The sequence below is a fragment of the Phodopus roborovskii genome, unplaced genomic scaffold (genome assembly GCF_943737965.1).
Source record: "Phodopus roborovskii unplaced genomic scaffold, PHOROB, whole genome shotgun sequence".
Taxonomy (NCBI): Eukaryota; Metazoa; Chordata; class Mammalia; order Rodentia; family Cricetidae; genus Phodopus; species Phodopus roborovskii.
In genome coordinates this window covers 4,595,012-4,605,578 of record NW_026126645.1, presented here as the reverse complement: position 1 = coordinate 4,605,578, position 10,567 = coordinate 4,595,012, and the positions used below count along the sequence as shown (strand labels likewise).

At 51.1% G+C, this 10,567-nt stretch overlaps 1 protein-coding gene across 2 annotated transcripts; it reads left to right on the top strand.

The window, feature by feature from the left end:
- Positions 1-1,237: 1,237 nt before the first annotated feature.
- Ubxn10 (UBX domain protein 10) lies at positions 1,238-8,419 on the top strand. 2 transcript variants are annotated; one of them, XR_007833623.1, is made up of 2 exons: positions 1,238-1,446; positions 3,041-3,177. XR_007833623.1 is itself a non-coding variant. In XM_051173651.1 (2 exons), the coding sequence occupies exon 2, from the start codon at positions 5,447-5,449 to the stop codon at positions 6,293-6,295; it is 849 nt and encodes a 282-aa protein (XP_051029608.1). In that variant the 5' UTR covers positions 1,274-1,446; positions 5,432-5,446; the 3' UTR covers positions 6,296-8,419. The 2 variants fall into 2 exon arrangements, 1 of the variants encoding a protein (XP_051029608.1); XM_051173651.1 differs by lacking the exon at positions 3,041-3,177 and adding an exon at positions 5,432-8,419 and having other exon boundaries at positions 1,274-1,446.
- The last annotated feature ends 2,148 nt before the right edge of the window (positions 8,420-10,567 follow it).

Here is a 10,567-nt window from a genome sequence, read left to right as displayed (position 1 = left end):
CTGTGAATGTGCTGACAAGGGTTTAGGGTTGTGCTCACATGGAAATCCCCTGCCTATACATACAAGACAAAGCAGGTAGCAAATGTGTGGCTGTAAGGCTAGGTGGTGAATCTGTGGCTCTTGACTGTCTAGTAGTAACTTCTACCAGTTCAATCACTAAGTTATTCTAAGTGCCTTGAGCAGAGCCTGCTTGGGACTCACCTCAATGCCAGCTTGGGAGGAAGACTTCATTTGACTGGAACAAAGACAGGGAGGAATAGAGCAAATGAAGGGCCAGGACAGGCTGGGGAAGAATCTTCAAACAGATTCAACAGAAGCAAGGGTGTTGAGCCTAGGGAGAGCGAGTGGATGTGTGGCTATGGCCAGGAACCAGCGGAGCACAGCAGAGGCAGTTAACAGGACAGAGTCAGAAGCCAGCCCCTTTCCACTCCAACAGGCCAGAGGCAAGAAAGCAAGGGCGCAGAGGCAGGGGGCTTGCAGGTCTGACAGCAGTCGATGGCTTCTGTTTTTCTCTGCAGAGACCAGGAGAACATCATTCCAAAGGGAGGAGGGGAGGCACAAAGATTCAGAGAGGGCAGAAAACTGAGGAGAACAAACAGAAGGCTGGCCAGGGAGGACTGAGGGTGTGACTGACATTGGAGACCACGCAAGTGCCCTGACATCCCTTTGTGTGACTTGCCATGATATCTTTTGTGCTTGACTGCAGCTAAGGCTCCCTCACAAGGATGGGATGGAATGGCAGTAGGGGAAGGAGGAATCTTACCAAAAAGAATGGCTGAGGTAGTGGGCCATAGCTTCTGAGCAGGATGGGGGAAAAAGCAGACAGGCTGCAGGACTCCAAACCTCAAGGTTGTTGGAAAACACCGTGAAGCGGCCGGAGCTGCTGACTGGATAGGTAACCCCTTAAAGGAGACAGGGAGTGGGTGGCGATCACAAAACTCAGAGAGTGTCCCCAGAGTGGGAGTGGGAAGTCTCTTACTCCTCTGTGACAATACACCCCCCCCCAAAAAAAAAAAAGTTGGACTCCAAGGAATGAGTCCCACAACCCTGTTTTAAAATGAGGGCACTGACAGGGATTTGATGCTGATCACCACCCCCACCCCAGGGCAGGGTTCCCTTTCCCATGAACCCATTCTCCCCAGAGACACAGTCAGGCCAGGTCAGGAAGAGGAGAGGTGGCAGAGGCCCAGGGCCCTGTGGCCTCCAAGGGGCAGGTCCACACCAAGATCCTGCGTGTGGAGTCGGTGAACCATGGACTGTAAGCCCTCTGCTCTCCGTGCCCAGGCTTGTCCAACTTGGCCTGCGCAGGCCTGTCCAGGCCAGGCAGGTTCCGGTCCCACCGGAAGCACGTGGCCCCCCACCCCTTGGCGGTTGCCACGGAGACAGGGCTGTTTACCAGCTGGTTGTGTAGCCAGGCACAGGAGGCGGATGGAGCTGAGCTGCGAGGTGAGAGGCCCATCGTGGGTCCCCAGAAACAGAGAGCCAGGCCGTTTGAGAGGACTTCCCCAGAGGCAGAGCCAGTCTGGCTGGAACCTGAGTTTGCAGCAGCCAAGGGGCCCTCAGGGAGGGGCATATACAAGCCAGACCCTGGACACAGATCCAGAGAGAGAAAAGGGAATCCGGGTCCCGGTCATGTTCTGAGGCAGGAGCTGGAGCAAGCCTCCCACCGCTCCAGGCTCTTTCCTGAAGTTTACCCTCATGCTCCAGCCCTTCCTGCCATAACCTGACACCATCCCCCCCCCTGCCCCCTTCTCACTTTAAACTTTGCTTTTAGGCCTGATGGAGCATGGAAATATAGAAGCCTCTCCCCAGCCCCCTCGCCCACCCTTCTATCCTAGAATCAACCCCAGTTCCCTTCCAAAGCTTCCCTCACTTGGTGGCTTGTGGTTTCCCCGCATTCTAATCTCTGGTTTGGAGTAGCGAGAGCTGGGAATGGTGTCAATCTTCGCTTTCTCCATCCCCCGGGGTTGGTTCTTTTACATAGTTTAATTTTGTGAGCCAGGCTGGGAATTAGGGGGCGGTGGCAGGGGGTGGTGACAGTAACTGATAAACAATTTTAAAAGACCAATGCACATGTATGTGTCTTGGTATGTGCCAGCAGATGGTTTGTAGGTGGTTATATTTTGCTGCTTTCCCTATAGGTTTAGATTTGGGCTGTGGAGTAGTGTGGTCTGACCCCTGGTGGCTTGTGGGCACCAATGGAAAGCAACAGGAATCTTGCTTTATCGTCTAGCCAATGCCTCTTCCTTCCTGTTCGGGCAGTGATAATCCTAAGGAATGGGCACCTGCCCTTCTGGCAACATCTTGGGAATGGTGCCCAGTGTTTTTGTTTCCTGCCTCCTAGCAGGCCTCTGCCTCCTAGCTATTGTGTTTAAGTAAACAGGTCACTTGCCTCTTCGGCTGGCAGCTTGATGGATGCCTACGCCTAGATCTTGTCAAATCACTTTGTGGTTGAGTGTCTGCCAGACCTAGAGGTGGTGAAATGCGCCAAGCAGGGATTATGCTGTCGTGGAAGCCTGGACTGAGGGCACAGGCACAGCTTGGGACCTGGGGTGTGACTGCGAAGGCTCGGTGGATGCAATTCTCCAAACACCTGTTTCCCCACAGCATCCTGCCCTTGTACTGGGTGGGGGTGGGAGCTGGTGCTCCCTCCATGTAACAGATGGTCTCTGCACTGGGGAGGAGGCAGTGAGTTATAAAAGCAGGTTGGATGGAACGGTTTTACCTGAAGGAGGTGTTACTCTCTAAATAGCCATGAGTGGGCTTATGAAAATTAGTCATAATTGAGGTTTATTTTTCCCTCTTGAGATAGCTTACAGTCATGTTATCTTATGACCAGGGTGTCTTGAATATGACACCCCCTGAACATGGCTAATTATATAGAGTACCAAAAGGTATAGCAACTTCACGCACACACTCAAGTTTGACTGTTAAAAATAACCTAGCAGAGTGCCTATGAGAACACATGACTTTCCTCATCAAAGTTGTTAGGGAGAGGTTTCTAAGTTACCAAACTTTCTGACAGTCAACCCTTCTCCAGGCATGTGTGGGTGTTGGAAGCCAAGCCTGTGACAGTTCTGTAGAAGCTGTGGCAAATTAATAGCCATGTCCAAGTGACAAGCTTACCTTTGTCAACCCAGCTGGACAGCTGCGGCTTCCTCCTACCTCTCTGAGCAAGAAACTCATAGAGAACAATATTCTTCATAGCTGATGAGAAAATAAACAAAATGGACAAGGAGACAAGGAGGTATTTCTGATGCAAAACTTTTTGTTCAGGAAGAAGTTTCTGGACTACCTGCTGCCAGATTGGGCATGGAGAATGGAGGAAGGTTTGGGTTGTGTATAGAACAGGACAGTCACAGAGCTGTTTGAACTGTGGAAGGGGGCTGAGGTGATGCCCAATGGCTAAAGCATTTGCCCGAGGAGCAGGATTTAGATCTCCATAACCCATGTATGCGCCTGGTGGGTGTGGCAGTTCATCTACAATCCCAGCCCTGGAAGGCAGAAACAGGATCTTTGTAGCAATTAAGCAAGACTAGCCATATGAGTGGGATTTGGGTTTGGTTGAGAGATCCTGTCTCAGTGAATAAGGTATAAGAGCAATGGAGGATGACTTCCACTGACATCAACCCTGGGCTTCTCTCTCTCTCTCTCTCTCTCTCTCTCTCTCTCTCTCTGTGTGTGTGTGTGTGTGTGTGTGTGTGTGTTGCATATTTGTGGGCACATGTGGCCAGGAATACATAGAGGTAGTATGTTTGGTTCCTTGTGGTTTGGTTCCTTTGGTCTGATAGAGAACACACATAGAGTAGCAAGAGTCCCATCTAAGCCCAAGGACTTGGAACTAAGCCCAAGGATTGAGTTATGGGCGGAGCTTGGAGGAAGTGAATCTGAGGTAAGTGAAAGTGTGCCATCAGTCAGAAGGAAATGATTAACTCAAGACGTGTTTTGTAGTTTTCAGGCAGCTGCATAGGAGGAGGGGTTTCTGACATCAAGCCCATGGCCATTCCATGCAGTGGAGAGGGTAGGTTTGGGGGCTTGGGTCTCCCAACTGTTTAAGCACTGCATAGGAGGAAAGCCATCACCAATACCATCGGGGTATGCTGTAAAGCAGGTGTGTGGACCCACGGCTCACACATGTGTAAGGATAGTTATGAACAAGGCCTGATCATGTCATTTCGCAGTATCAAAGGTTGAACAGGCCTGCTGAAGAGCAATAGGTACAGCTTTGCTCTGTAGTAACAGAGAGAAGTACAAGACCGGCCTACGGTGGGAAAAAGTCACACCCATGCATCTGATGCTGCCCAGGACTGTCCTGCAGAGGTGGAGCTGCCTGGTCGCCACAGACTGAAAAGTCAAAATAGATGCTCTCTAGGTCTAGGTCTTTATGTGGATGCTTGCCCCACCCCCTTGTCCAGAATCTGAGTCTCCCCTGTGAATTCTAGCAGGTGACCAAGGCAGCCTCTGTCCTCCCCCTGCCACCCCACCAAGCTGGGGAGCCATGTTTCACGTGACTTGTGTGGGGCCACCTGACAAGGCGAGGAAGCAAACAAAGTAAGTGGTTGACAGGGAGGGAGAGCCAGGAAGCGGGGAGGGAGAGCCAGGAAGCAGGGAGGGAGAGCCGAGGAAGGCCTGCAGCAGAGGGAGAAAGGGGACTCAGAGGCCAGCGAGGGCAGCGTGATGTCAGGGCAGACAGTGTCCCTTGTAGAGAAGTGACTGGGTGTTGAGTGGAGCTGAGTCTGGGTTGTCCTGACAGAGGTACCTTCCCTCTTTAAGTAAAGGCAGCTCCCCCAACATTCCAGCCTCTGCCAGTGCAGTCTGTGCAGGCCACTGCCTAGGGGAGACTCAGTATGCTCTGCCTGCTGAAGGAGTTCACCTGGACACTTCTGTCCCCCTGACACTTTTCTCATGCAGGGCCCAACCAAACTTCACCAGAACACAGTGCACTCCGTTGAGTGTGTCGCCATGCTGGTTTGTACCAGCACTGTAGACAGAACTCAATCGCTGCAAACCTGTCTAGGGGAAAAGTTGTCTGACCCCGCCGACTCTGGCTGGCCACATGGCTTATTCCTTCTCAGGGTGCTCACCGGCCCTTCTCCATGAGAGTGAATATTAGTCCCCTGCCCCAGTCATTCTGTGTCAGGCCGACTCTCTAATCACTTTTCTCATCTACAGACTTATGGGTTTCACCAGCTCCTCTCCTCACTTAGTAATTTATGTTCCAAGGACATTGGCTCATTGCCATGTTCCAGGGACCAGCAGTGAATGCATCACAGCTGCTCCCCCTCTTCAGATGTCAGAAACCAAGAGAATGGTCCCAAACTCTGGCCCGTTGATGCTCATTCTCCCAGTGAGCAGAGAATGGCAGAAGGGCTAATCCCAGTGTCTCGGGAGCTTCACCCATGGCTTTCTCTGTCTCCACCTGCCTCCTTAGGGGCCCTGAGAAGCAATGGCCAAAGAAGCACCTGTGAACCTCGCACCACCTGAACGCAGCACCGCGGTCGGTACCTCAGCCAACAGCTTCATCTGGCAGCCCAGCTCCCTCAGGATGCATGTCATTAGGCCCAAGTCTGCTAAGGGCCGGAAGCGGCCAAATCTGCACAGACCACAAGGCATGGGCGATGGCTCACCCACTGTGCTGTCTGCTTCGTCTCCACCATGTTCCTCTGGGTCACCAAGCAGCCAGAAACCAGGAGCCTGTGCACCCGTGTCTCCACCTCAGGGAGCCCCTGATGAGATGCCGGAGCTGCTGCCACAGATGCCCGTGGGGGCCACCTCATCACTCAATAAGTACCCAGTCCTCCCTTCCATCAGCAGGAGAAGCCTGGAGGACGGGGCTGTGGACACGGTGGCCAAAAAGGCCAGCTCTCTGCAGCTGAGTAGCGTCCAGGCCCTTTACCAGGAAGAGGCCCACACCACTGTAAAGTCAAGCCAAGAAGACTCCAGAACCCAAGTCTGTGCCTCGGAGAAGAAATTCATCATCCGAACCAAGATACAGAGTTCTTCTGGTGCCTCAAACATGGAGGAGCCAACAGACCGAGAGCCGAGGCTGCTGCTGGCCATCAGGTCACCCTCAGGCCAAAGGTTCGTGCGCTACTTCAGGCCCAGTGACAACCTCCAGACTATCCTCACAGTGGCTGAGCAGAAAAACAAAGCCACCTACCAACACTGCAGCATCGAAACGATGGAGGTGCCCAGGAGACGTTTCTCTGACCTCACCATGTCCCTGCAGGAGTGTGGTATCCTCCATAAGTCCGTGCTGGGCATCTCCCAGGAAGAGGGGGAGGGGTGGCCCTGAGCCCACAGCACCAGGCTGGGGCCCCAGGTCTTCGAACAAAGAAAACGCTGGGGGAGCTGAAGCCTCCCAGCCTGGTTTTATGTGCCACATGGGCCCACAGAGCTCAGACCCTCAGGTCTTGTAGAGCATGTCTGTGGAGGCAGGGGCGTACCTGCAAACGGGCCGGGCGGAGCTCCCTGGGAAACTCCCTTCTAGCCCCACGGTCTACCACTACAGCCCCAGGGAAGTTGTAAGGCCCAAGACGTCACTGCTGGCTCCTCCCAGAACTGGTTCCTTCTAGAGCACCTGCTGCCTGAGCCGGGTCTCTCGAAGCCAACTCTTTGCTTCTCTGTATATGACATGAGATTAAACACTTCCCAGAGAGGATTCTAGTCTAGTAAATAACCAGGGTTTAGGAATTATGGAACTGACATTGTTTTTTCTTGTAATATTGTAAGAAACAGGCTGTTGATCCTGTATTTGGAAGCAGCCTCCCTCCCAAGCTGCAGGAGCGGCGATCCCTGGGGAATCCCTATTGGTATGAGGTGGCAGCAAAGGGAAGAATGGTCTTCTGCTGTCACAATTCTCCCCAAAACACACACACGCATACATACACCCATACACACACACACACACACACACACATATACACATGCATACACACACACTCACACACACATACACACACATATACACTCACACACACATATACACACACACACACACACACACACCCTGTTCTAAAATGTCCTAGAGCTAGCCCAAATAAATTGCCTCCACAGTCATGGGCTAGCCAAGGCTATTTTTGAATGGACTGACTAGGTTGGCACTTTTTGGTAGGGCCTGACTACAGAATTCTTCCAAAATGGAAGTAAAATATGCAGTCCTCTGTTGTTCTTTAAGATGCACACAGCTACAAGTCTGTACAAGTTTGTGCTAACAGCCCCGTGGCCTACTCAGACATAGGTAATTTGTTTTATTCCCCAGTCTCATGTCTCACCCACTTCAAAAGTGGAAGGGCTTTGACACAACATCAGTGCATCCTGGGGTCTGATGTCGGGCCCTCCACAGGAGAAAGAACGGGGCTCACTGAGGTCTCTCATCTGTGCTCCTGTTGAGGTCATGCTATGCAGCTGGCTGAATGGCATGGAGTTCCCTGTCTCCCTTCACCAGAGCATCTGCCACAAGCACAGTAGAGTCCTGTGTTTTTCCTGTGGGGACACAGATTATTTGCCAAAGTTCTCTTGTATTGCAGGTTCAGCCAGACACCCACACCTCATCTGCATCCCTTTACTGCCAAATCCCCAATTGGAGTCAGGAACACAGAGACCTTCTGAGCACCTTGTCCCCCTTAGGGCATAGTCACTGCATGGCCCTGGGTCCTAGTACCTGCCCCCACACCCTCAGTACACAGACAAGATAGGATCCAGGTGTTCCTGGAGCATCCTCTGAGCAGGGGCATCTTGTGCACAGACAACACCAGCGGTTAGCGATGTCCTTCTCACTGCACTGCCCCTTGGTGATAGCTATGACTACTCTGAACAGGCTGGCTCATCCTCCCTAAGCCACCTCCCCCACCACACAGATCCCTCTAGACTAGGATATTCCTGAAGATTTGCAAGATTTACCAACACACCTAGGTCCATGGTTCCTTTAATGGGAAAGGTCAGCTGGGGCTGGCTTTGATGTGGGCTGGTCCATGCAGCTGGTCACCTCATCTACTCAGTGACCATGGCAGAAGGGACTGGTGGCTTGGGCTTGGACTCCCCCACGACAGGTGTTTTACTTCTCCTTCAAGTGGACAATTCTGACTCTGATCTAAGAGCCTATAAAAATCACACCTACTCTGAGGCAAGAATAAGATCCCACCCACCCACATGCAGCTGAGGGATTCCAAACTTTAGAATGTTCCCGTGAGAAATGTAACACACTTGATGGATTGAAAGACTTGTGGACATATGGTTTTGTTGCTGCTAATTGGCTTGGGATTTTGGGGTGGTGGGGAAAAAGGGGGCGCACAAAGCATAGGAATATTTTAGAAGACACGATTAAAGCTAGATTTGAGCTATCATAATGATCTCTCTTTTTCTCTTCTTGGACAAAAGATAATGATACGAACAATAAAAGCTGATTTGTGTGAAGCACTGTGTGGAGAAACACATCTTATGGTTTAGCCTAAGACTTGAGCCACCAGACAGGCGTGCACAGAATGACTTATGAATTTCATCTTCAGGTGTCTGCCTGGGAAACTGGGAAATCAACTGTCCTGCCATGGCAGCCAAGCTCCCCACCAAAAAAAAAAAAAAAAACACATACCAACCCTAACCACAGAAGCCCCACCACACCTGCTTGAGAGTCTAACCTAGTATGTAGCTTGGGAAGAGCCCCCCTCCCCCCGCCCATCTTCTAACAACTCCTGTGGCATCAGGGTACCCTGGTCTAAGGAGCCTTGCTGGCCAGCATGTTCATCCTTGTGGTCCTTGATAGGCCATCCTTGCCTGCTGTGTGGTCACAGATCTTAGTCATTGGTTTAATCAACAGTCAGCTGAGGGGTCTCCCCTGGGACAACTTAGTGGTCATCATGAGTAACCCCCCTCCAAGAGACTGTTAACAAGAGAACACAACTCCACTGAAGTCAGTCAGTGGCTTGGTTGGATCTGTGACAGGCCCAGCATTGGGGGAGGGCCAGACTCTGTCCCACTGTGTCTTCCTCCCACCACTTCCAAACACATTATCTCCCCCTTCCCCAGGGTACCGGGAAGCTTTCTCATCATGGACTTGGGCTTCACAGAGGACAGAGCTTCAGAACAAGCCAGTCCAGCATATTTTCCACTGAAGCAGTATAGGTACATTAGTCTCGGCAGCAGCAAGAAGAGCAGCAGGAAATGACTCATCACCTAGACTCCAACAACATTTGCATTGACAGATGGCAGGCAGCTCTCACACAGCCCTTACCCTGGCTATACCTGGGGATGTGGTCAACAACAGGGTCAGGGGTGCCCTGTCAGAGAGACAGCCTGGGAACACGACTGGGTCATTCCCAATGAGTGCCCTGAAGGAGGGGAGACCCTAGCCTCACTCAAGTAGCTAAGCTTTCCTGGCTTATTGCCATCTTAAGTGGGTTTCCATGTCAAAACCACTCTACCCAATACGTTTCTCTTTTTTCCCCCCACCTCTTTGCTGTAAGCTGGGAGCTCTCAGTTTCTTGGTGTCCAGGGTATCATTTAGATGAGCCTTTCATGTGGTGAAATTCATTTCTCTGCCTTCTGAGTGGACTGCCTGGATAGGCTCCTGGTTTGACATCACCTTGGAAGTCTTTAATCAGACAGAGCTATCTGTTCCCTTCACCCACAGCCACACATATCAATGGTGGGGTGACAGTTAAGCCTAGAGCCCTACTTAATCACTACACGAGAGAGCCAAGCCACAAGCCACATCGTGGTGGGGAGACTCACTGTGGAACCCAGGCAATGGAAGCAGAATTCACTTTCGGTGAATCAGCTACCAACATGCAAGTCAGTAGTTCCCATTGTTTTTATATGTATTTTAAAAGTCAGCTGTTCTCCCTTTTGTCCACTCTAGTGATGTGTCACTTCTTTTCCTGATTAAGGACGTTCTTCCCAGCCCACTCTGACATCCTCTGTCTTCCTGTATGTTCAGACATTCAGGAACCATTTGCTCTCCTGAATAGTCAACACAGACGAACAAACCAAGGTATTTCTGGACAGTTAAATTCTATCCTAAAGTGCCAAACAGCCGTTCACTGGTGGGTGAAATTCACCCAGGCTTATCCAGCCTGTGCTGTCTGGAGAGGTACTCTGGCTCCTGGCTAAGTAGACTGGAGGGGTTAGGGTGGAAGATGGAAGATCGACTCCTAGGGGTGGATAATAACTAGACAAGAGGTGGGAGTGGTATCCTAGGCTCCTGAGAGGTGGTTAGATTCAGGATACACAATCTCTTTACTTTGGAAAGGAAAAGGAGTGTAGCGAACAGGTTGGGATTTTCTTGAGCAAACCCAACCACTATCTTTAACGTGGACTTCCTGCAAAGACAAACGCAAAAAACACTCAAACCCACAGCAGGCAGGGATCAGTCTGAGCATTAGCAGAGTTCATATAAAGGGAAGACACCAAAATTTATGGATGAAATGTGTGAAAAGAAATAAGGCTATTAATTGCATTCATTGAAGAAAAATGCACCCACAAAGGTCACTGACACATCCAGCATTCAGGTCCAAGTTGACACTAATTGCCATCTCCCTCCACAGGTGTGATCTCTGACCAATGTAGCTTT

What these genes read in the sequence shown, in the direction of transcription:
- Ubxn10 (XM_051173651.1), top strand. Translation starts at nt 5,447, where the DNA reads ATGGCCAAAGAAGCACCTGTGAACCTCGCACCACCTGAACGCAGCACC.